Here is a 26,211-nt window from a genome sequence, read left to right as displayed (position 1 = left end):
AAGCAAACTGTTCCTGCTCTTTCCTTGTGCGGCCTCTGACATGGCTCCCCACCAAACCTAATCCCAGCAGAGCACCCCCTCACTCCTCCTCATGGAGCGCTCAGCTTTGTGATTGTGCTTCTAGAGACTTTGGAGTTCCCTTGTAGCCTCCCAAAGCAGTGCTGCTCTGAAGCAGAGAGCTGTGCAGAGAATTGATGGGGAAAACTGCCAACCTCAAACCTCAGTATGAATACTCCAAGCCCCTCAAAATCATGAGATTCATGATTTTTAAACCAGATTTGTAGAAAATAAGTTTGGAGGTCTTTTTATTTGCTTTCATGTTATAGGCCTTAGGGATTCATGTTTTTAAGTTATCACAAACTTCAGGTCTAAATTTTTTATTTTTTGAAGAGAGCGGAGATTCTCACCTAATCAAATGAGTCTAAGAGCTGGGCTTTAAGAAAAGCACAACATAGCTCAAGAGTTGCAATAAAATCATAACAATTTGCAACACTGATTAAAGAAGCACTTCCCTCACCAATCCCATCTACCAAGTCTCATCATCCAAAGCCATCCCAGTGTTCCTTCCTGGGAGCTAAATACCACAATTATTTGTGACTGCAAAAGATTGTAGGGTATGATTGATTCTGGGATAGTTTAAGCCATATTTTGGGTCAGACTCAAAGTAAGTATGAGAATCACCGCATTAGGTGACTGAAGAGGTCTTTCCCATCTCTAATGTCTATAGCTGGAAAACAGGAAGTTACGCACTTTGTGCAGTGACTAGAGTTCTTCAAAATATAGCCTCCTTTGGGTGCTCCACTTCAGGTACGTGTGCATCCCTGTGCCTTTAATCAGAGATTGTTGGTAGCGGGGCCTGTTTGGCCCAAACATGTGCTCTGCATATCCTCATGCCCTGAACCAATGAACTATAGGGCTGCACAAGCAAACCACCCGCAGTTCCTTGTCTACTATGAAGTCCCACAGAGGAAACTCCAAAGTAAAGGGGAAGGAGGGAGGGTAGTGGAGCACCCATAGAGACACATCTCAAAGAACTCCAGTAACTCCACAAGCTGAGTAACCTCTCCTTCTTTGAGTAGTGTCCTTATAGGTGCTCCACTTCAAGTGACTCCTGAGCAGTAAACCCACAAGGAGAAGGAAGCTTCAGAACAGTCTAACACTGAAGACAGAATTGCGTTGATAACAGCAGCAGCTGCTCTAAAGGCCTGAACCAAAGCACAGTAATTGAAGAAAGTATGTACTGAAGTTCAGGTTCCAGATTTGCAAATTTCAGCAACTGGAACATTCTTGAGTAATGCCATGGAAGTAACCTTTGTAGAATGGGTTAACGCTGCTAAAGGAGATGGAATGTTGGCAGAGTCATAATATGATAGGATTCAAGATGGATTTCTGGGTGGAAATTGGGATCCCTGTGATCTGTCTGAATTGAAACAGTTTGATAGACTTTCTGAATGTTAAGTTCTGTCCAAATAGAAGGCTAATGCCCTTCAGACATTCAGGGTATAGAAGGCAGCTTCCTGCCTAGTCTGATGTGGTTTCAGGTGAGGGGGGGGGAGAAGGGAGATGAATGATTTGATTAATATGAAATGCAAAAAACACAGATAAAAAGTTAAGAAAACGATATTATGACCACATCCTAAGGAACATTGTAAATGGGGGGGGGGTATGTCATTAAAGTCCCCAGCTCTCCGATCCTCCTAGCAGAAGTGATGGCCACCAAAAAAGCCGTTTTCACTTGATGGGTGAAGCAACAAACACATAGCTAATGGAAAAGCCCTTTTGAGCATGAGGCAATGAAGTACAAGGTTCAAGTCCCATAATGAAATCTAACTATTTTAAACTAAAGCAGGAGACCAAATTGAAGCACCTGGGGTTTAGCACAGAGGAGATCCACAAGCTGAAATAATCCTGACTGCATTAAACAAACATTCCTTGTCCGTGATTTTTTGTAAGTATGGAAGATGAATTTTCATACGTTGTTCAAGCCTTACACAGCATTCCTGGTTATAGCATTGCTGCTCCATGTCTCCTTCTCTGGAGAACAACAGACAAAGGGAAAGTTTTCTTTCCCAATTTAAAAAAGTTCTACCTTCCCATTGGCTCTTTTGGTCAGGTGCCCACTTCCTGTTCTTTACCTGCGGGACTTTTAATCCTTTACAGGTAAAGCAAAAAAGGAAAGTGATCAGGAACAGCCAGCATGGATTCACCAAAGGAAGGTCATGCCTGACTAATCTAATCGCCTTTTATGAGGAGATTACTGGTTCTGTGGATGAAGGGAAAGCAGTGGATGTATTGTTTCTTGACTTTAGCAAAGCTTTTGACACGGTCTCCCACAGTATTCTTGTCAGCAAGTTAAGGAAGTATGGGCTGGATGAATGCACTATAAGGTGGGTAGAAAGCTGGCTAGATTGTCGGGCTCAACGGGTAGTGATCAATGGCTCCATGTCTAGTTGGCAGCTGGTATCAAGCGGAGTGCCCCAAGGGTCGGTCCTGGGGCCGGTTTTGTTCAATATCTTCATAAATGATCTGGAGGATGGTGTGGATTGCACTCAGCAAATTTGCGGATGATACTAAACTGGGAGGAGTGGTAGATACGCTGGAGGGGAGGGATAGGATACAGAAGGACCTAGACAAATTGGAGGATTGGGCCAAAAGAAATCTGATGAGGTTCAATAAGGATAAGTGCAGGGTCCTGCACTTAGGACGGAAGAACCCAATGCACAGCTACAGACTAGGGACCGAATGGCTAGGCAGCAGTTCTGCGGAAAAGGACCTAGGGGTGACTGTGGACGACAAGCTGGATACAAGTCAGCAGTGTGCCCTTGTTGCCAAGAAGGCCAATGGCATTTTGGGATGTATAAGTAGGGGCATAGCGAGCAGATCGAGGGACGTGATCGTTCCCCTCTATTCGGCATTGGTGAGGCCTGAGTACTGTGTCCAGTTTTGGGCCCCACACTTCAAGAAGGATGTGGATAAATTGGAGAGAGTCCAGCGAAGGGCAACAAAAATGATTAGGGGACTGGAACACATGAGTTATGAGGAGAGGCTGAGGGAGCTGGGATTGTTTAGCCTGCAGAAGAGAAGAATGAGGGAGGATTTGATAGCTGCTTTCAACTACCTGAAAGGGGGTTCCAAAGAGGATGGCTCTAGACTGTTCTCAATGGTAGCAGATGACAGAACGAGGAGTAATGGTCTCAAGTTGCAGTGGGGGAGGTTTAGATTGGATATTAGGAAAAACTTTTTCACTAAGAGGGTGGTGAAACACTGGAATGCGTTACCTAGGGAGGTGGTAGAATCTCCTTCCTTAGAGGTTTTTAAGGTCAGGCTTGACAAAGCCCTGGCTGGGATGATTTAACTGGGAATTGGTCCTGCTTCGAGCAGGGGGTTGGACTAGATGACCTTCTGGGGTCCCTTCCAACCCTGATATTCTATGATTCTATGATTCAAAGAACTGCTACCAAGAGGGATTTTACAGCTAACTGGCTGGGTGGGTGTCCATCAAAGGGAGCTCCCACCCACGCTCCCCCACCCTCAGTTTATCACAAGGGGTCACTCTGCAGTATAACTAGGGCTGGTAAGAGCCAAGGTGTGGCTGGCACACATGCTGGAGGCTGTGTGAGAGCAGTCCAGGGTAGAAGCTACAGCAGCAAGGCAGCATGGTAAAGGACATGCCAGGTTAGAGAGCAGGAGTGACACAGGTATTCGTTAGATTGGATTGTACCCAAATTCCAGGGCTCACTCTCGCTTTTTTTTTTGCGGATGTGGTCGCTCTATCTCAAAAGAGAGAATTGGAAAAAGTTCAGAAAAACGGCAACAAAAATTATTAGGGGTATGGAATGGCTGCAGTATGAGGAGAGATTAATAAGACTGGGACTTTTCAACTTGGAAAAGAGACGACTAAGGGGGGATATGATAGAGGTCTATAAAATCATGACTGGTATGGAGAAAGCAAATAAGGAAATGTTATTTACTCCTTCTCATAACACAAGAACTAGGGGCCACTAAATGAAATAAATAGGCAGCAGGTTTAAAAACAAACAAAAGTAAGGTTTCCCCCCCTGCACAGTCAACCTGTGGAACTCCTTGCCAGAGGATGTTGTGAAAGCCAAAACTATAACAGGGTTCAAAAAAAGAACTAAATAAGTTCATGGAGGATAGGTCCATCAACGGCTATTAGCCAGGATGGGCAGGGATGGTGTACCTAGCCTGTTTTCAAGAAGCTGGGAATGGGTGATGGGATGGATCACTTGATGATTACCTGTTCTGTTCTGTCCCTCTGGGGCACCTGGCATTGGCCACTGTCGGAAGACAGGATACTGGGCTAGATGGACCTTTGGTCTGACCCAGTATGGCAGTTCTTATGTTCCTATGAAATTAGCAACCAAATTTTAAATAAATAAAGATATCCTGGATCACATTCAAATATCAGCCTGTACATAGTTTCACATCAGAAAGCTACTGCTAAGCATAGAGAGGGAATTTTGGGCTACAATTTGTATGCCCAGTTCCTTCTTGCTTTCCTCAGAATTGGTGGAGCAGGGCAGGACCTAGTGTCAGCAGTTGTGGTAAAGTGGGTCTGTGCATAACCCCTCCTACGGGGCAAAGCTGTATTTAATATGATTCTGTATTAAATATTGCTAGTCCATGCTAAAAATCATGTAGGGGCTAAATATGCCTCTAATTCCAGAAGTAATTCAATACACTTCATAAAAATTTTATTATGGTTAATGACTGATGCTACAGATTTTTATGTATTTTCTAAAAGGAAAATGGAAAGTAAACCTAATCGGGGGGGGGGAGGGGGAATGCTGGATATATACATAAACCCAAGAAAGAAAAAGAACCACTTCAGCCATATGCATATAAACCCAGGCTATGTGTACACTAACCTTTTTGCCCCTAAAATGTCCTGTCATTGCTATCTTCAATGCAGTTACCAGTAGTAGCAATGGTAGGAGTCCTAGTGTAGTGGCTGCTTGCATTAGAAGCACAATGTCATCTAACCCTGCTCAGAACAGACCTGGTGGTTAAAATTCCTGTGTTGCCTGGTCTATACTAGTGCTTCCACCATTGCAATCAACAGATGCACTATTGGGAAATTTCAGAGATAAAAAGCATAGTGTAGATAAACAGGGGTACATTCATAAGCCTCAACTAAAGACAGGTGGGAAGACTCCCAGTTCAGAGCTCTCACTTTTTAGTGTTAGAATCCCAGTTAGGGGCCATCAAGTTCAGCTTAAGTGCTTGTTATTAAACATAATCATATAGGACAAAAACTAGTACTATTAATATCAACAGTGGTTTTGCTGAATAACTGTGGAAAAGAGCAACTTTTTGCAGCCATGTTAGAGCCTCCATGCTACAGGCGTGCAAAACAATTAAGCCTTAATACTAGGTGAAACTAGCTTATTTTCTGCTTTTCACCATAAATCCAAACCTCAGGGCACAATATTTCTTTAAAATATTTCACTTACAATAATTGGCATTTTCTGACCAACTCTCACATTGCTCTAACACACTCTGTCCCTTAGAGAATCAATTCTCATGTCCTGTGTAATGTGCAAAGTTATTGCAAGGTGACAATATTTTTTTATTCCTAACAAGAGGGCCTGTTTTTCACTAAAGGAAAGATCCCCCCCACCACACCCACACACAAAAAAGACTCAGTCAGCACTGAAATATGCAAGTCCAAAAGATATGCACCTGAAGTTGTTTATACTGAATGTGCAATCATCCAATTAAGTGCAGGTGCTATAACCCAGTACACCATCTACATATATTTTTATGAGTTTAATTAACCCTAAATAGGTGGGTAATACTTGGAGATTCACCCAATCAAATAAGGCCATGAAAGTTCCCTCAACCAAACTGAATTTCCAAATTTGGAAATAGCTGCAATTCAGACACTTTGCTGGCATTGTGCTGTGCACTATGGAATTCTCTAGGAAGACTAGTTTTGCTCTAAACCCTGTAAGACTTTGTCCATACCACAAGAAAACAGGTTCATGCTAAACTGTGTCCAAGAGCACAGCATTCAAAATTAACTCTTACAGGATCAGAAACTGAGTTGCTACAGCCACTCTGCCTTTCTGGTATGTCAGGCTACCTTGAAGCAGTAGTCCCTGTGAAGTCCACGAAGGGCAACCTTTCTCAATCCAGCCAGAAAGATAAACAAAAAAACACTTTCTTAGGGACTATACAGAGGTCATTGGAAAAAAGGTAGAGCATGGCCTACAGGTCTTTGAGCCCATACTTAGGACCTTATTCCCAGGAAGCAGAAGAATAGCACACAGTGGCATGTAAAGCCACAACTGTAGTTCCCAACCTAATCTGTAGCAAATGTCAGGAAGGAGGTCAGCCTGGCAAAAGAGAATTCAATGGGAGAGCTCATAGAACAAGAGTGAGATGATAGGCTAGAAGGGAAAACGGATGGGAAAGGACAAAAGAATTTTCAAGGTCAATTAGATACTGGGGAATGGGTAGTTACAGAAGGTGTCTTCATGCTGCTTATGACCCAAGGTGGGTCCAGAGGGCCTATAAGCACTTCTCACTTCTCTTCCTCATCTCATAAGCCCCAATCTGAGCACTGAGCAGGCACAAATATTTAGTTTAAACATGGCTAAAAAAAATTGTACTATGGACACAAACTTGCTATCCACTTTAATCTGTGCTAAGATGGAAAAAACACATTTTAAAAAGTTTTATGGCCAGGGTTTTTAAATGACTGATTGCTTTTCTACAGTATACACTTTTATATTGCTGAACTAATTGGGGAGTTTTACTGGGATTTTTTTAATTTTGGTATGTGAGAAGCCTTTTGAAATCAGATACGCACAAAACAGCGTTTAGTGAAACTTCAGCATGACTATATTTAATCAGTTCTGTACAACTGCAACTATCCTAATCCTTAAACAGCATTTACAGATTTCTCATATTCATATAAGCAATGTAGTCTTTCGAAGTGTCAAAAAAACAAGAATAGTTAAGTTTTGGGGGAAAAAAACGTTTCCTGGAACACATACACAGGCATATATAATGCAATTTTGCCCTTAACTTTATCAATCACATGTAAAATGATATAAGAGCATCTCTAGAGGGAAAATAATAGTCGGTCACGTGTTCCGTTATGGAAAGGTTTTATAACATGTCAGTTTTCTTTTAGCAATGTAAACTAAGTTTTGAAAGGAAAAGCTGTACATTACATCTTACAGGACTCTTATGGTAATTAACATATACTGCAACATTTTGCAAAATGAAACAGTTAACAGAGGTGAAGGAGAGGCTGGGAGGGAGGGAAAAGCAGACCCCTATACAGGACTATTCTTTAATCTCTCTCCTGCTACTATGGCAGCAGATCCTCTGGTACCCATGAGATCCCAGTCCTGCTGCAGGGCTGTACAGTTCTCCCATGCAGGGTTCTAAGGGAAAGTTATGATTTTGTTTTGGCAATTATGACCATCTTATCATTTAGGAATAAGTTTAAATGTTAAATAACTTACCTGTTTTAACGAAAAAATAATGGATGCCGAACTCAAGGAGACTAGCTTGCTATAATGCTGGCAAGTTTCCATCCAAGGTATTATATGTGCTACACATAGCGATGCCAGATTTCAACTTGTAGCATTCTCACCTGTAGTCATGGTCCATGTTCCAAAACAAGACTTGGACTACAGAGCTAGGAGACTGCTGAACTGGTGGAGATTACATCCTTTATTTATGATTTTAAAGGAAGGTCCCCTTCAAAGGTATTGAAAGTTAGACTCCCTGGCACTTTTCAAAAGGGAGTAACCCCAATGTCCTGTTCTTTTCAGCTACATATATTTAATGCCCAAGGCTGTCAAAGAGTTATTGCTGCATACATAATAATGTCTGCTTTGTTTGTACACAGTCGTTTCACTGACACTACCCATTTCATTAAGGAAGCAGAGTATGTATGATGCTCTGTAAAACCAAGTTTACTGCATGATATATCAGCATAATTTTCTAACCACTTGGTAGTTCTTGATATCATTGTACTTCTGATATTTTAATCATTTAATAATTAATAGTTAGCTCATTTGTTTCTGGTTTCAGATTAACAAAGCAATGGTGGAAATGCTTGCATTATAAAATAATGTTGGGTAACACTGTAGTTCCCTGGCTTACTCTTGCCTATTTACTTGTGCAAAAAGTTCATCTGTACAAAAAAAAAAAAAAAAAAAAGCAGAAGTGTGGACTTACGTGATGCACTTATGGAGACAGACTGTATTAATGGTCAGATTACTTCATTTCTGGCCTGAGGTTTCCATTAGACCTCTTTAAAGAGGATTTGGAGTCCCTATATAAATTTTACAAGGCCCTTTTAAAATGTGCAGTAGTTCCATTTGCCAACTGGCATGTTTTCAAGGGAATTCTGGTTAGGCCGTATCATGCAGAAAGAGGAAGAAACAGAAAGAATTTTTATTGAACTCTCTACTATTCTCTTTGGGAGTGAAGATCAAATCAACTTCTGAAATAATTCAGTGAGACTCCAGTGAAAGTGTTCTTTATATTAGAGTCCATAATTAAAGGAGTCAACAACTGTACATTTGTAGCAGTAACACCAATCAGCATAGCTAGCAACAGCAAATCAGTAGGGAACAGTATCAATACCGAATTTTGTGCTGGGATTTGTAGCAATGAGGGGCAGATATCCAAATGTGGGCTTTACTATATTTACATAATTACAGCCAGTGAACTTACCTCCTTGAAGAAGGGACTTCAGGAATTTCCAGTTTAAATGGGAAGTATGGACAAAATTGATGTTCATCAGGGCTGTAGTCACCATTTTAAGACTCCTTACTCCCTCACCAATTTGAGTGCCCCAGGTTATCACCTTTACATTACAACTATGGCAAGACAGGCCCAATTTACACAATAATTGCTATTATATTCTCTGTCCCAAGCGCTACTTAAATTCTTCAGGTCGTGAGGAACCCAGAGCAGATTAGCCAGGGTCAGAGAAAACTGGGAGGCAAGTTAGTAAAATCAGTCTCTGCAGCATGGGAAGAGGCATCTTGGATGGAATTCCCAGTGCTATGGTGGATCTGTCCCTTGCCCTGGACTGGGGGTGGGGAGTAAGGGGGGAAAAGGGTCTATAGTTTAAGCTCCTAGACCAGGGGTGGGCAAACTTTTTGGCCTGAGGGCCACATCGGGGTGTGAAACTGTATGGAGGGCCAGGCAGGGAAGGCTGTGCCCCCTAAACAGCCTGGCCCCACCCCCCTATTTGCCCCCTCAGAATCCTGACCCATCCACCCCACCCTCCAAAGACTACCCCCTGACCCCGATTCACACCCCTGCCCCTTGACTCCTGCCTCTTATCCAACCCCCCTCCCCATCCCCAGACTGCCCTGACCCCTATCCACACCCCCACCCCGACTCCCATGCCCTATCCAACCATCCCATTCCCCATCCCCTGCCCAAACCTCTGCCCCATCCAACCTCTCCCTGTTCCCTGACTGCCCCTTGGGACTCCCTACCCCTTATCCAATCCTGCCCCCCACTACCGCTCCCTTACCATACCACTCAGAGCAGCATGAGCTTGCAGCCCCTCTGCCTGGACGGAGCCACCCATGCGGCAAGCTGAGGCTGCAGGGGAGGGGAACAGCAGAGGAGGGAGTGGGTGCTGGCCTCCCTGGCCAGGAGCTCAAGGGCTGGGCAGGATGGTCCTGCGGGCCGCCGTAGTTTGCCCACCTCTACCCTAGTCCATCAGTAAGGAGGATAATAAGATGTACTCCCCTGAGAAGTCAGGTCTTTGGGGGCTGAAGAGAAGGTGTAAATTCAGAAGATAAGCAAAGTGAGAAAGATCAGGAAGGAAAGGGATCTCTTCTTACTGGGAGGTAAGCTGCACCATGTGAAAGATTGAGCAGGCTGGGACTTGTAAGGGAGAGCATGCCTTACATTGGAGAAAGCATTAAGGGGGAGTTGGGATGAGAACTGAGATTTTGGGTACAGTAGGAGTTTAAGCTCCATAATTAAACTTAAGTCAGCTCCACCCTGTTTGTGGGGCTCATCCCCTCCTTAATTCTGGGTTTCCATTTCCCCCATTAAACATCTACCTTTACTGATGTTATAGCTGCAAATAGGTATTTACACTCCCAATTATGGGGAGCACCTTTGGGAGACTGAAGCTGTGTAAATAACCTGCAAGGATACAACAGCACAAAGTCCCCATATGACACCAAGCTGCATGACTTTGCGCTTCTCTTTTCAAATATTTTCTTATGGTCTTTTCAAAGACCTAACTTAAAAGGTTTTAAGTGTTTTACAAAGAAGCTGAATAGGTTTAATAGTTTCAACATGTGTTTTTTGGAAGCTGTGCCTTTAATGCATGCAATGGTTTATTGTAGAGAATAGCTGTGTGAAGTGAAGTAGGAAGACTTGGAAAAAAATGAATAACTGTCCTATGATTTGCCTGATCTAGGCTCAATTTCCTTGGGTTTCAATCATGAAGTTCCATTTCTGGCAGTTTAAATTGTCAATACAGTTCAAGTCCCATTGGATAAGACTGTTACTTAGAATTCTCCTGACAGCCCAACACTTGTCTAAACGTATCTGTAGTTGATTTAGATAGCCGTCATTAAAAGTATACTGCAACAGTATGAAAAATTAGATTTTATAAAGCATAAGCTAACTGACTGACAACTTAGTTTAAGTGTAACTATGATGTTTCCACCTCAGATGTCTTTAGTTTTAGTCCATAATCCACTGAAAGAATTATACTGAAAATAGCTGTACTGGGGTCAAGAGTGGAGGCTGCAATTTTACCATATGCAGTAAGTATTATATCAGATTCCATACAGCTTTGCTTATACAAAGTTCCAAATATGAATATATCTTATAATGGGGGGTTCCTCCCAGAACAAATATGTTTACATAGTACAGGTATCAGAATATGTATACAAACCCACTGAGTAGGCAGGTTTTGGCCTCAAAGCTGTGCACCAAAGCTGTTAAATTCAAAATATTTAAATGAATACAAAGTGAGATGTTCAGGAATTCCTGCCCTACCCTCAAGCAAACCCTATTAAGTAAAACCTGGGTATAGTAGAGGTTGGAAGCTTTGAAGGGCTATTCCCACTCCCAAATCAGACAAAGTGGGAGGGGGAAAGACATTTTGAAGGATGCAGGATATTGCATTATTCCCCTGAATCCTGTGAAGGCTTCTAGATTTCAGCTAAATTCAGTTCCACTCAGTGCAGAAGTATATTTATTTTTAATATTACAGTAGTAGCCTAGAAGTTTTAACCAAGATTGGGTCCCCAGTGTGCTAAACATACAGTAGGAAACAGTTCTTGCCCTGAAGAGCTTTCAGTCTAAATCTGATAGATTAAAAATCCATCAGAAGTATCAAAGCTGGTTTTATTAGTGGAAATTTGCTTCAGGAGGCTCAGGGCCCAAAGTAATATTACCGTCAAGCCAAAGAGTATACACAAACACACAGATGTTTTGCCTCAACCAATTTTTGATAGGATACTAGTGGTGACACCTTGGTCACTGAGTTTGCTGCAGCATTGGGAAGAGTGCAGGCTTAATTGAAGCCAATTTTACACTCTGTTGGGGGGGACTATGAGCACCTGGTGCAAATCACAGGGCTAATGGATGTAATTGGGAGGACCAGAAAGCAAGAGGGAGCTCAGAAGGAAGCTCAGAGGCTGAGCCTGTGCAGTGGAGTAAACACTGTGGGGAAGTCCCCCACCCGCCCTTGCTGTAAACCTCCAGTGCACTGTATTACTTTGTAAGAAGAGAATAAATATACACCTTGAGAAAAGATAACAGCTCAGTGTGGGTTTGTGACCAGGACGCCACACAAACTGGCCAGGTAGTTGAGTACACTGGGTAGTGACAGAGACCCCTCCTGACATGTGGGGGCTTGTCTGCGAGCTGTAGCTCTCTCAGCTGAGAGTAGCATGACCACCTTTCCTGAATTGGGTAGTTCCAAAATACAGAGTTCAAGGCCTGGTCCCAGGCTGAATGACTCCAGGACAGCATTTGTCCCAGATTCCCTGCAGTGCCACTCTACGCCTGCCCAAGGCTCAGTGGTGGCACCAGCTGGGGCTGGGGAGGGGGGCGGAGGCAGATTTTATTCCCCACGCACAAGGCTATGCCCCATGCTCCTCCTCAGACCCTGCCGCTTGGCCAGGCCAGAAGCCAGGCAATAGTAAGAGCCACCCAAGAAGTCCGGGTGGCTGTGGGGAGTCCCAGACCCTCCACCTGCCCTGGGTGGTGAGCTGGGGTGCACAAGAGTAGCCCCTGGCCCATGTTCCTACCCTTGAAGGAATTCTTACAGCAGCTTCTGGCCTGGTCAGGGAGTGGGGCCCCAGGGAACAGGGCTCCTACAGGTGTCCCACTTTTGTCTTTTGAAAAGGTGGTTGCTTTAGCCGAGAGGAAGAAACTGGAGGGAGACCTGCATGAGGGCAGGAGATCCAGGCACAACAAACGAGATGCTGCACTAGCTTGTGGAACAAAAGGAGATAGAGACCTAGCAGGTGGAGAGGCAAGCACTTCTGCATTGGCATGTGAAATTAGGGTGACCACTTTTTCAAAAGACAAAAGGCGGGACACATGCAGGAGTCTTGCCCCTGCTCAAGGGCCAGGCCAGAAGCTGGAGCTGAGCCATTGTAAGAATCACCCAGGGAGTCTAGGCTGCTGTGGGGACCATCTACCTACCCTGGGCAGAGGGCCAGGGTGTCTGAGAGCAGCCCACAGCCTATGTCCTCACACCCCCAGGGCATGCCACCCAGAGCAGGTGGAGGGTCTGGGGTGCTCTTACTACTGCCCAGCTCCAGCTTCTGGCCTGGCCAAGGTGCAGGGCCTCAGGAGGGAAAAGAAGGAGTAGGGGGCTGGGCCAGCTAAGGCCCACCTCTCACTCCCCCACCCCTGGAAGAGGTTGACATCACCCCGAGCCTCGGGCAGCGCTACAGGGAATCTGGGACAAATACTGTCCCAGAGCCATTCAGCCCAGATTGGAACCTGAATTCTGCATTTCAGGACTGTCCCACCCAATCCAGGAGGGGCGGTCATCCTAGGTGGAAGAGCAATGAACATTACAGGAGTTTATCAAGGAGCAGGCCCAGGTACAGCAATGTCTCCTGCAGGGGCTGGTGAGTTCCACTGAGGGGGACTGGAAATCGAATGGTGGGCCTGGGGCTATGTAAAATGGCTCTGGGGGATGGCCCCAATGCCTTTTTACTCTCCTTTGAGCAGGTGGCTACTAACACTGGATGGGACAAGGGTGCATGGGCGCTCCAGCTAGCCTCCTATCTGGCCATTGAGGTTCAGGAGACCTATATTGCCCTGAGCTAGTACCAGGCCAAAGATTATAATACAGTGAAGGCCACTATTTTAGACAGGGTGGGCCGGTCACTGGAGAAATACTACCAAACATTCAGGGCAGACAGTTGGAATGGCAGGATATGTCCCAGGACCTTTGGATAGAAGTTGTTGGACTGGGCCACTCAGTGGTTGCAACTGGATAGACAGGACATTGAGACCCTAATGGACTCCACTATTCTGGAACAGTTTACACAGAGCCTCCCCAAGACAAGGGTCTGATTCAGAGGCACCAGATAGACTTGCTAGAGGCAGCAATAATATTAACAGAGGAGTATGTGGAGGTGGATTTTCCATGGAAAGAGCTCTGTACCCAGTGACCAAAGATGGGGGAAAATAAGGTTGAAGAACCTCATGCAGTGAAGCCTGGGAAGGGAGTTCAAGGGATGAATAAGACTGCCTCAGTCACCCACACAGTAGTTTTCTTCCATTGCAGGGCAAAGGCACATAAAGAGAGACTTTGCCTGCAGGATCGCAGAGTTCTATCGGTGGACAGGTGTGAAAGGGGAACCTGGGATAAGGATGATTCCTGTCACAGCAGGCCAAAGAATGACAAAGGGTGTTGTGGATTCAGCAACAGCATGTTCCCTTGTACAGAGCATCCTGGTTAGGCCACAGTGGGGACAGGAGGGGGTGACAATAACTATTTAATCTATACATGGTTCGGAAAGAGCACTTATCCTGTGGTAGTTGCCAACTAAAACTTCCCTTCTACTTCCCAGGGGACAACAAGTAGGGACAGTGAAGTCACTGCCTTACTCAGTAATGATAGGAACTGACTGGACCCCATTCCTCTTATGTCAAAAGGGTAGACAATGGGGGAAGGGACCCCAACTGGTAGGTCTGCGTAAAAAGCCCATGAGTTTAGACCCTCCAGGTCCAGTGTGTGATAACCCTAGACATATGGTAACCATTTCAGAAAGGATGAGACATACTGGAGGACTTGGGGGAGGAGGAGAAAAAAAAAGCAAGAAGGGGCAGTGAATCAGGGAGTGCTAGTTTAGGGACACTTAAGGGGGAAGAGGCTTGACTGACTTCTAGGAGGAGCAAGCCCTAGGCAAGGCACAGGATGGAGACCAAGCCAGAAAGAGAGAGGGGGGAAAAAAAGAAAAAAAAAAAAAAAAAAAAAAAGAGTCCTGATAAGGAAATCAGGGTGGGCGAACCTACCCTGACAGTCCCAAGCCAGAGGCAAAATATGTCAAGGGAAGAGGGAGATCCTGAGATGGTGGATCTACAGAGACAATTAGTGTGAGTAGATATAAGCCAGTAAACTGGAGGAAAGATCCATGGGATGTGATTGGCCTGATGACCAACTGGTGGAGATAGAGCTGCGGGGAAAACCTCCACCCTCAAAGTGGACCTTCTGTGGGTGGAAGGCAGGAGATCACCACTGGTGGTCCATAGAAGCCCAGCCTCATAAAGAGGGTAGGGCACAGGCAGCAAAGGAGGCCTCTGCCACAGGTGAAGTGTGACAGGGGACTATTAATAGCACCCTGGTCACTGAGTTTGCTGCAGCACTAGGGAAAGTACAGGCTTAACTGAAGCCAGTTATACACTGTGGGGACTATGAGCACCTGCATGGTAATTACTGGGCTAATGATGTAATTGGAAGGATATAAGTGGAAGGAACAGGAAGCAAAGGGGATACTAAGAAGGAAGTTCAGCAGCTGAACCTGGGCTGAGGAGTGAGGGCTGCAGGGAAGCCTCCCCTTGCTCTAATCCTGCATTACCCTGTGTTACTTTGTAAGAAAAGAATAAATATGTACCTTGGTGAAAGATAACAGCTTGGTGTGTGTTTCTGACCATGAGGCCACACAAATTGTCCAGGCAGTTGTGTCACAGGGCATCTGTCGCTACCCGGTGTGCTCAAGTCCCTGCTGGATGTTTGTATCACACACCAAAAAGGGAGAGTTTGAATATTGCCTAGAATAATGGGTACTAGAAATCAGGACTGAGATGAATTGGTAGAGCTGTGTGAATAAAGGCTCAATCTTGAGAGCTACTGTAATCTCAAAAGCAAGTGAAGTTAAAGGAAATTGAAGTCCCCCAGAACCTCACACAAGGCTTTCAGTAAGTTTGTACAGTGCCTTTCATTGCATATGGTTCTTGACAATTAATCCTTTGTTTTCAGAAACACTCCCTCAAAACTGTTTATGTTTAAAGAGGGAAAAACAGATTTATCCTCCTTTAGGAAAAAATTTTATTTTTATAGCTCCTGTGCATTTAAAATCTATTCTGAAATGGATTACTTCATGGTTAGATTGGTCTCTCTTCAGCTTACTGGACATTACATTCAATGAGTCACCAGAAGAATACTTGACTAAACAGTCTTACCAGTAGAGAAGATGAGAACTGTGTTGTCCCAAAGCCCATATCTCTTCAGGGCTGCAGTGACATTTCCTACAGCTTCATCCATAATGGATACCATTCCTGCATAATGACGTCTCTTCTCATCTTTGATGAAAGCATATGGTTTCACGTATTCCCCAGGGACCTGAAGGGGTTCATGGACAGATTGGAGAGCAAGATAGAGAAAGAGAGGCTGGGGGGGGGGGAGCAGTATGCAAGCCAGATGAGAGAGTACCCAAGCATTAAATGGAAAAAAAAAAAGAAAAAAGTCACATGAACATACAGCAGTTGTCTGGTTTTCCTCCTGATTTCTCTAAGCATAAGATATACACAATTCTGGGAAAGATTCTTATGAAAGGCACTGAAATATTAATGAATATTTTCATTTTAATGGTAGCAAAGCCAGTTGATTTTATGATCTTCCTGCCACTCAACTTGGCTTCCTATCCTTTTTCTAAAAGGAAGACCAAATTACACACAGTACTGTTTCTCCTACTACAGCAAAGTCTCACAAATCTGTAAGTCAAATAGCAAGTTGTAAACAGGATTTGGGTAGAAAGTCTGAATCCCAGATTCATTATACAAAATAAAGTCATATTTCATGTGCAAAACATCTTGGTTAGGGGTAGTGTCATTGGTTATGAAAATCTCCATTGCATTTTCTTTTTACATCCCTGTTACAGAGCTTATGAGGAGCCCAACTCACCATGGAAAGTGGGGCTTTTAGGTTTTTTATTTTTAAACCAATGACAGATCATTTCATTTCACTAAGCGTCTTCTTGCAATTGGTTCTGTTAGTCCTGCTCTGGTATGGAGCACGCTGTCCTCAGACTAGCTCCCCTAGAATACCATTCTCAGATCCTGACTCAGAGCTTTCCATAGAAGGCTGCTTTCTCCCGGTGGTTTCTCTATGCCAGTATAGGACCCTGGGTCCCTAGGCTGGCTCCCCTGTGGTACCAAGCCTCCCATAAAACCTGGCTCAGAACCTTCCCACTTACTGTGATTCTAACCCCCAGAATGATCTTGCTCAGTGTAATGGATACCTGGACCTTATAGAAGAACTATCACCCGATGCTTCTTAGTCCCACCCTCTCAGGCTGGGAAGCAGCTAATTAATAGTGCACAGCTGCTGCAGCCCCATCTCCCTTTAAAGGGCAGATTCACCTTGTGACTCCATCCAGTCCCAATCACCCCTTCCAGGATCTTCATCCAATCTGTTTCTCTCCCCACATTTCCTATGCCACCTGACTCCCAGAGCTCCTCATCCAAGCTCAATGTTCTGTCTCCCCGCCTCATCCTTGTCCCAGTCTCTTTGCCCAACCAGTCCCAGTTCTCCCTTTGCTCTCTGGCTCCTTTTCATATCTACCTCCCTGCCTCCAGTTCCACCCCACTGGTTCCCAGTCTCATCACATCTCAGTCCTCCCATCCCACCTGGTTCCTCCTCTACCTCCCTAGCTCCAGTCTGCTCACCTAGACCATCCTAGTCCATTCACCCTGCCAGCCTTCAGTTCCAATCTACTCCCCAGCTCTTGTTCCCTCCTCCGCATTTGAATGAGGCAGTTTTCTCCTCCATGCTGCCTGGGCCCAAACAGGCAGGGACAAGGTCCGGAGGGGTATCATTGATAAACACAGGAAAGACAGGCTACCTGTTCTTAGTTCTGGTGCCATTGCAGGGAACATCCTGCTCAACCCAGGCTTGAGCATGCCTAGTGCAATCAGACAAGCTCTAGCAAGTCTCTACTGAGCATGTGTAAACTGAGATTTTTCAAAGGTTTATAAATTGGCCAAAATTTGTGTGGATTTTCACAAAGATGACAAAGGCACTTCCCAGACAAAGTCCACCCCTTCTGCCAAATTTCAAGCATTGGGCCACTAGAACTCCTCAAAAGAAAGTCAGATTTTTTTTAAAATTGGTTTATTTTTTTTTTATTTTTTTTTAGTACTAACAAAACATTTTCCCCCTAGACTCATTCTGAAAACAGCTGAACCACTTTGGCTGAAGTTTTGCCAAAAAAAATTCAGCCTTAAACACATTTCAGTTCTGAAAATTGTCATGCCTTCACTTATAAATGCACATACTAAAAGGGAAACTAAGTTAACAATGTAATATGTCAGATTGCAGTAAAACAAAATAATGCCTGTGTTACAAATAGGTCAATTAGCCCCACGTACTAGCAATTTATGTGTTCTTGTCCAAATCAAGGTAGTCTATTTGTACTATCTTGTTGTGCCTTCTAAACAACAAAGTTAGTTTGGGGGTGGAGGGTTAACTTAACTGCAGTGTTTAATACAAAAGTTTATTATGTCATGGTCTAAGGTCTTTATATTAGAGGAGTGAAGGAGAGATTCTGGATTTTTTCTGGGATCTTTAAATTAAAAACTTCAACTTTGCTTCTTTTTATAATACAGGTTAAGATATTTTACATTTAGCACACTGCTTCTTAATAAATTTCAGAGTAGCAGCCATGTTAGTCTGTATTTTCAAAAAGAAAAAGGAGTACTTGTGGCACCTTAGAGACTAACCAATTTATTTGAGCATAAGCTTTTGTGAGCTAGCATCCGATGAAGTGAGCTGTAGCTCACGAAAGCTTATGCTCAAATAAATTGGTTAGTCTCTAAGGTGCCACAAGTCCTCCTTTTCTGTTTTCATCTTAATAAGGAAGATGATTCTAATGAGGGAAACTTTCCTGGCTTGTGAGTTTGAACATTGTATAAAGAATGTCCCTTTTATGAAGTAAAGCTATGTTGTTAATTATTTTTCTGTGAAATGATTAAGATCTTCTTCATTCACATCCAGCCCCATCCTACACTGTGTATCTCCTGTAGAAGTCTTTTCAACTATTATGTGCACCAAGTTATACAATACAGTAGAACCTCAAAGTTACAAATACCTTGAGAATGGAAGTTGTTCATAACTCTGCACAAAAAACATTATGGTTGTTCTTTCAAAAGTTTACAACTGAACATTGACTTAATACAGTTTTAAAAACTTTACTATGTAGAAGAAAAATGCTGCTTTTAACCATCTTAATTCAAATGAAACAAGCACAGAAACAGTTGCCTTACCTCGTCAATTTTTTTGTTGTTGCAGTTTACACTTAACACAGTACTGTACTGGCCTTTTTTTTTTTTTTAAAATGGTCTCTGCTGCTGCCTGATTGCATACTTCTGGATCCAAATGAGGTTGACTGGTCAGTTCATAACTTTGGTGTTCACAACACTGAGGTTCTACTCTATAAGGGCTTTGAACATTAAAGCGTCAATGCAATACTGTCTATTTGTATTTGCTGAACTTTTTAGTTAAGTGCACTTTGATCCACTAGAAAATAGGCCCAAATCAGTAATCTCTATTTTGCAAAACCTGCACTCATAAGAGAGTAAGTCCTATTTAACTCTAGGTTTAGTGTAGATCTTTGTTCCTGTGAGAAAGCAGTACAAGGCCAGCTACGCTGATAAGACAGTGAGAGTTATCATAAATGCAGCTCTGTATCTAGATATTTATCAGCTATTGTTTACAAAGCAAGCTCAAGTCTTATAAATAAATAATTGTATGAAAATATTAAGAAACTTGTAAAGTAAGTTCTCAAAAAAGCAACTGCTGTTACTGTACCTTCTCAGTTTTATGGCTGGCTATAAGATCTACAGCTCTTTTCGTAAATACATTAGTGGAATACATGTTTCCAAATCCAACTGCAACTTCTTCTCCATCTCGAAAATCAAGAGCACAGCGTGTTGCATTCTTTGCACTGATGAATACACAACGTTCATGGGAATAATAATCTTCACTTCCCAGAAGATAACCTAGAACAGGAAAAAGATGACCAAGTGAGCAACCCAATATATAATTTCCTATATATAAACTAATACATCAGTAGAGGACTTTCAAAGGGCACAAAGGGAGTTGAGTGGCAAATTGCCCTTTGTGCCTTAGAAAAATTACACCATCAGTTTCACTTTTTTTAAAAAACAAGGCTAATCAGTCCAACATTCCTTAACATTTCTCATCTTGTATTTATTTGAAAATAAAGCACAAAATCTAATTCTATGCAACAATTATACAAACCCAGAAAATTTTTAAAAGTAGTTCAATAACTTTACATATAAATTGGCATGCATATAAATCAAAGATACTAGCATTAAAATGATGCACATGTCATGAGCCTGTAGCTAACTAAAATAACTCTTAGTTATGGTTTTGTAAACTGTATTTGTTAGTACAGAACACTTATATCTAAATAGATACTATGAATACTGGAATTATTGTACCATTTACGTTTATAGATTGGTAACAGATAGTTCACATGGAAGGCATTCCTGTAATCTGTGAGATGATTTCTGATCTACTGCTGACACCAACTGGTGAAAGAAACAAATCCTTCTTTACAGAATAAATTATTGATCTTAAGAATCAAAAATAAGGCTCTCCTACAAATTTTGCTTCCATCAAGGGTCCAATCTTATTAAGTACTGCACAGCTTTAACTCCCATTGACTGGAAGCAATGAAATTGTCTCAAAAACCCTTTGCAATCTCATCCCTAAATCAGCCCCAACTTCACCACCCAAAAATTCTCCAGAATAATAGGGGAACGTTGCAAAGCATACCCTAAAGGCAATCAAATTTAGGCTCAGTGTGGGGGGACAGATTCAGTTTCACAATCCAGGACTTTGAGCAGAAACATTTATTCTGCTAACCCACCCCATCACAAAACAAAAAACTAAAGGTCTAGCAAAACAACTTCCAACTATACCATATTGTGTATGTTCAAAACTCCACAGATGCAGAGAATGTCAAAGAAAGAAGTGGAAGAGCTTTCTAAAGGAAAGATCAAAAATATGCTCTTGAAAACCAGAAATAAATTATGGGGTTTTTAGGTTTTGTTTTTAAAAAGAGCATTAGTGATTTGGACCACTAGCTGACAGTTTCTCTCAATGCCCAGCCTGAGACAGATGGGGCCAGATTTGCAGAAGCATTGAACATTCACAGCTCAACTGGAATCATGGTTTGAACATATAAAGAGCTAAGAACTCCAAAAAATAAATTGCCTCCCTCCCATACCGAGCACCCAAAATTATTAACAACAAAAATTGGCAAGTGTCTAATCTCTGTGCTTCAGGTCCCCACCTCACAGGTAACGGGACGTAAGGTGACGACAGGTGTTGCGAAGATAAATTCATTAATGTTCATGAAGCACTCAGATACTTCAGTGAGAGCATCACAGAAAGTCCAGGAGAAAGTAAATAGTTTTGTATTCAGTGCAGTGCTTGTATGGTGTACATTAAGGCCTGGAGTCACATATGAAATGTGGACGATAAAAAGGAAACATTTAATAACTAACCAGTAACTTAATGAGGCAGGACTCCTGTGAAAAAACAGTATGAGCTCATGCAATTAAAGACTGTATTGTAATGCACACTCATAACAGGGCCAAATTAAAGTTACACAGGTATCCTAATTCTGGCAGTGCCAAAGTTTTGAGTGCTTAACTTTGCAACTCTGAAGTTCCTTTAACAGTTTGTTTTAAATGTAATTTAATCTAGGTTCTTGCAACACCTTGACCATGGTAGTATCTGAGTTCCTAATGAATTCAAGAAATATATATTGTATTTAGAAAAATGACTGAGTCTGGTAAAATGCCTATTGCTTTTCTAGTTAAGACACTGCTATTAAAAAAAACGCAATACACAAACTACAATAAAGTTAGAAGTCTGACCTAAACCTAGACATATGAAAATTTCAGTTTAAAGCTTCCTCTAAGAGCACACTCATGCAACATGTGGAGTAACTGAGCACAATGGGACAAGTTAAATGTGGAGCTTAAAATATAAACATATTTGCTTCTGTGGGTTTAAAAAAAATCAGATGATTTTCAGCAATAGGCTTTTGGATATCAACGTTTATCAAGTGTAGTCTGCTAAATTAGAAAACTGTATTTTGTATCATGTGCTGAAATAACTAAAACATTGTTTTACTGGCTATATGTTAATTTTGAGTTTGTTAAAAAATATTTCCCCTTTCAATATGGTTAGTAAAAGTACTTAAAAAAAAAAGTAAATCTGGCCATTACCAAAGTAAGTATCAAATCCTCTGTGGATTGGGAGGCACTCTTTTTTGTACATGCCTAGATGCCACTTCCCTACCATGTGGGTAACATATCCTGCTTCCTTCAGCAGTTCAGGCAGGAGTTTCTCATTCAATGGGACACAGCTGGGCTGGCAAGGCCAAATTATTTGGTGTTGTAAACCTGTATGGATCTTGGAAAAATAAACCCAATGCAGGTATTAGTTACAGCATGATGGCAATGTATGCTATGAAAGCATTGTATAAATATTTAAAAATATACACATAAGAGGAGTCTGGAGTCTCACAATTCCATCTTACATAAAGCATTTGCTAGAAGACTCCAGAAGTACTTTACAAACGGCCTGCACAGGAATCAGATAAAACCCCAGCTTTCTTCCAAAGAAAGACTATAAAATTTTTGTACTACTTGTTGGCTTACAATTGTACGATGGCAAGCCATCATTAGTAAAGAAAGCACATGTTTATTTAGCCAACCAAAAACTCAGTATGGTGACTGATGGGATCCCTAGGGTGCAGCCTGGGACTGTGGGACCACTGTGAATCCTGAACTCTCTCCAGCCTGGGCTGTCTCTCACAATGCCATGCTAGTGACCACAAGCAAACCCCTCCAGGCGCTGTGATCACTCAGCACAACCACATGTGGAGACCCAGCAAGATTGCACGAGTGCTCCCAGAGCCACTCGTGAATCACAAAGAGAAAGGCACCAAAGCCAAATCCCCCCCCAGCACTGTACCTCAGGAATATATCATCTTGCACTGCTGAAGATGGGTAGTGCAGATTTATTAATTGGTTCACCACTTCATCAATGGAAAGTGGATATACACCAGCCTTTGCAAAACCTGAGCAGATTTTCCCCAAACTTCATACAAACTCACTGATAAAGATAAACAGTTAAACAAATTTATTGACTATAATAGGTAGATTTTAAGTGATATCAGGTGATAGGCAAAAAGTCAGAGTTAGTTATCAAAAGAAATAAAATATAAGCATGCAGTCTAAACTCTCAACCCTATTAGACTAGGCAATGACTAAGCAGTTTCTCTCACCCTACTGGATATTGCAGTCCTTAATATACAGATTTCACCCTTGAAATCTGAGTCAGTCCCCTCAGCTGGGGTCTTCAGAGCGTCCTTTTTGCTTGCAGCGTAGCTGGGTGAAGGAGAAAGGCCCAGCATGTGGCCACTGCGTCTGTTTTATACTCAGTCCACGTGCTTGGAAAACACAAGTCCAGGCATGTCTCGGTGGGCATTGCCGAGGGGCTTGTCTACACTCACTTTACAGCACTACAAATTTCTTGCTCAGAGTGTGAAAAAACACACCCCTGAGCACTGCAAGTTTCAGCGCTGTAAAGTGCCAGTGTAGCCGCACTCCCAGCGCTGGTAGCTATTCCCCTCGTGGAGGTGGGTTGTTCGTTTGTTTCTTGGCTTTTTTAAGAGCTCTGAGCGTTATGCTGACTACACAAGCCACGTTAAAGCACTCCCTGCCAGAGTCCACACACCTCACCCTCTCCTGCACCCCAACTCTGACCCAGCCTGGAGCCCCCTCCTGCACCCAAACTCCCCCCCCCGAGCTTGCACCCCTTACTCCTGCACCCCAACCCCCTGCCCCCAGCTCAGAGCCCCCTTCAACACTCCGAACCCCTAGGCCTAAGCCCAGAGCCTGCACTCCCTCCTGCACCCCAATCTCCTCTCCCAGCCTTGTGAAAGTGAGTGAGCGAGCAATGGGGAGGGGGGAATGGAGTGAGCAGGGCAGGGCCTCAGGCAAGGGGTGGGGTAGATTCTGGGTTGATCTTAAATTCAAAGAGTGATCTTGTGCGTAAAAAGATAGGAGACCACTGGACTAGATGGACCACTGCTCTAATCCCACATGGCTATGCCCATTTTTCTGTAAATCAGATGGATGATGCAAGGCTCCATAGAAGTGTTTTCACACACACACACTCCCCCCATTTAGGTGAATCTGAGTCTCCCCATAATAGCAATAGCCACTTACGAGTAGATAGCAAAAGGCACTGATATGTTGCTACTAACAAGTGTCTACTATACGGGTGGGCAAAATACGGCCCGTGGGCTGGATCCGGCCCATCTAGCATTTCTGTCTGGCCTGCCATGACTAACATTTCTGGCCCCTCGCGTCTCCGAGTCCAGGCCACTAAAAGTCCCATGGTACAGCAGGGTGTTCAGGCAAGCTGCCTGCCTGCTGTGGCCCCATGCCGCTCCTGGAAGCGGCCAGCTACTGCTGGCACAAATCTGCATGCTCCTGGAGTAGGGGGCGGGGGAAGAGGGCTCCACGTTCTGCCCCCACCCCCAGCATTGTCATCACAGCTCCCATTGGTGAGAAACTGGCCAACGGGAGCTGCTGGGGCAGCGCTTGCGGGGGCAGGCAGCTCATAGAGACCTGCTGCTCCCATCCCCCCAAGGGGCACACCGTAGAGAAGTGCCAGCAGCAGCTGGCTGCAGCCACTTCCAGGAGCAGCATGGGGCTGTGGCAGGCAGGCAGCCTGCCTGAGTCCTGCTGCATCGCTGACTGTGGTAAGCGCCTCCAGGCCAGAGCCTGCACCTTGCACCCCCTCCCACACCTCAACCCCCTGCCCCAGATCAGAACCCCCTCCTGCACCCAAATTCCCTCCCAGACCCTGTACCCCCTCCTACACCCCAATCCCCTGCCCGGAGTCTCCTCCTGCACCAAACTCCTTCCCAGAGCCCACACTCCTCACCCTCTCCTGCACCCCAACACTCTGCACCAGCCCAGAGCTCCCCCCTGCATCCAGACCCCACACCCTTGCTATTAATATAGTAGAAATATGTGGCCCATGACAACTTACTAAAATTCGTGGAGTGGCCCCCCGCAAAAATTATTGCCCATCCTAGTCTACTAGAATACAATCCTGCCACCATGCAGAGGGAGACACTACAAGAACCCACTAGAGGGCTCTCCCACCCAAATGAGTCTATATGATCTGTCACTATACGCTGTCATCTTTATTAAAAGAGCCCAAATTCCTGTGAGGGTTTGTTATTTCTTCCTCTGTACTTGGCTCTAAAAATAATAATTTCCACTAATTCTGTTGGACTTAGCTAAGGTATGCAGAGAACTCAGGGTAAATTTTTCCAGGAGCCTAAATCCCATGGTCTAAAAATCATTTGGGCCTTTCAAAACCCCCATGAGGTGCCTCCCTGCATCTTTAGCTGCCTAAATACCTTTAGCAACATAGCCCTACAACCAATGGAGCTTAGGAAAGGGTCACCCTTGGTTGGGACGGGGGAAGGCACCGCCGCCGGAGAGAAGCGCCTCACACTGCCAGCCGGGGGCGGCAGCAGCACGGCCCTCGGCGAGAGCTTTGTACAGACTTGCAGCCTCCCTGCTGAGACTGGGGAGGGCTCAGAGGGGCCGGGAGAGGCCTTCCCACCCAGGTAGCGGAGGGACAAGCCAGTGCCACACGCCGCCAACTGCGGGGAACACCCCCCCCCAACTCCGGGGAGCCCCTGTCCGCCCCCGGAGCCCCGCTAGGCTTGGGGGCCGCCCAGGCGGCGCTAGGACCGGGTTTGCTGCCCTACCTGGTACCTGCCGGTGAGCAACTGGCTGCGGGACGGGGTGCACAGGGGCTGCGTGTAGTAGCGCTCCAGCCGCACCCCGCCCGCCCCCAGCGCATCCAGCTGCGGGGTGCGGATGAGGGAGTCGTGCCAGCCCACGTCGTGCCAGCCCAGGTCATCGGCCAGCACCACCACCAGGTGCGGGGCCGCCGCGCTGCCGGCCAGGCAGAGGCGCAGCCAGCACAGAAGCAGCGAGAGCCGCGCTGAGCCCAGCCCCGGACCCGGCCGCCTCAGCATGCTGCCCGCCTTCCCCGCCGCTCAACCAGGAACTGGCCGGCGGCGGCACCGCCCCCAGCACAGGACCGGCGGCTTCAGCACCCCGCCCCCTGCACAGGGCGATGGGCCTCCCAGGCCCGCCCCGAGCCGGGGAAGGAAGCGGCCCAGCGTCCACGCCTTTTACCGAGCAAAGCGCCAGCCTAATGCTTTGCCCATGCTACCGGGCCGGGCTTCGGGCCTGCCCCACGTCCCAGAGGCAGGCAGAGATCAAACCCACAGAAATCAAAGCAGGCAGAGATCAAATCCAGAAAAGTTCTTTCCCCTGACAGACTCTGCCAATGCTGCCAACCTCTTCAGCACCACCCAAACTGCATAGACCCCCAAATAAGCTTTTATGGGGACACAGAAGAATTATGAGGGGATGCTGACAATGCCATCCCTCGAACTCCAGAGGGATACATCCCTGCACAAAGAGGTTAATCTTGCCACTAAAAATAAAAAATAAATACATAAAAGTGTACAAACCTCTGAAGAGCGTCACAAAGCAATCCCACTGCTCACAACCAGATCCAGAACTGTTGCTCAGAAAGAGGGGGAAAACAAGAAAAGTTCTTTGACT

The 26,211-nt window shown here is 44.6% G+C and overlaps 1 protein-coding gene across 2 annotated transcripts in view; it reads right to left on the bottom strand.

The window, feature by feature from the left end:
• Window positions 1–25,652, bottom strand: part of ARSB (arylsulfatase B) — a 99,698-nt gene extending 74,046 nt beyond the window's left edge. Inside the window, exons 1-4 of one of the 2 annotated variants that reach the window (XM_084628363.1) lie at window positions 25,341–25,652; window positions 21,766–21,952; window positions 19,310–19,500; window positions 15,685–15,892 (exon numbers count right to left, since the gene is read on the bottom strand). In XM_084628363.1, coding sequence (XP_084484489.1) covers window positions 15,685–15,892; window positions 19,310–19,500; window positions 21,766–21,952; window positions 25,341–25,613 — 859 coding nt within the window. In that variant the 5' untranslated portion in view covers window positions 25,614–25,652. The remainder of the gene's footprint in view (window positions 1–15,684; window positions 15,893–19,309; window positions 19,501–21,765; window positions 21,953–25,340) is intronic. The other variant, XM_084628364.1, reaches the window with a different exon arrangement.
• Window positions 25,653–26,211: the final 559 nt, after the last annotated feature.

Source organism: Lepidochelys olivacea (assembly GCF_965140295.1).
Source record: "Lepidochelys olivacea isolate rLepOli2 genome assembly, chromosome: 5".
Lineage (NCBI taxonomy): Eukaryota > Metazoa > Chordata > Testudines > Cheloniidae > Lepidochelys > Lepidochelys olivacea.
Note: the sequence above shows the minus strand (reverse complement) of the source record. Positions and strands in the feature narration are given on the sequence as shown.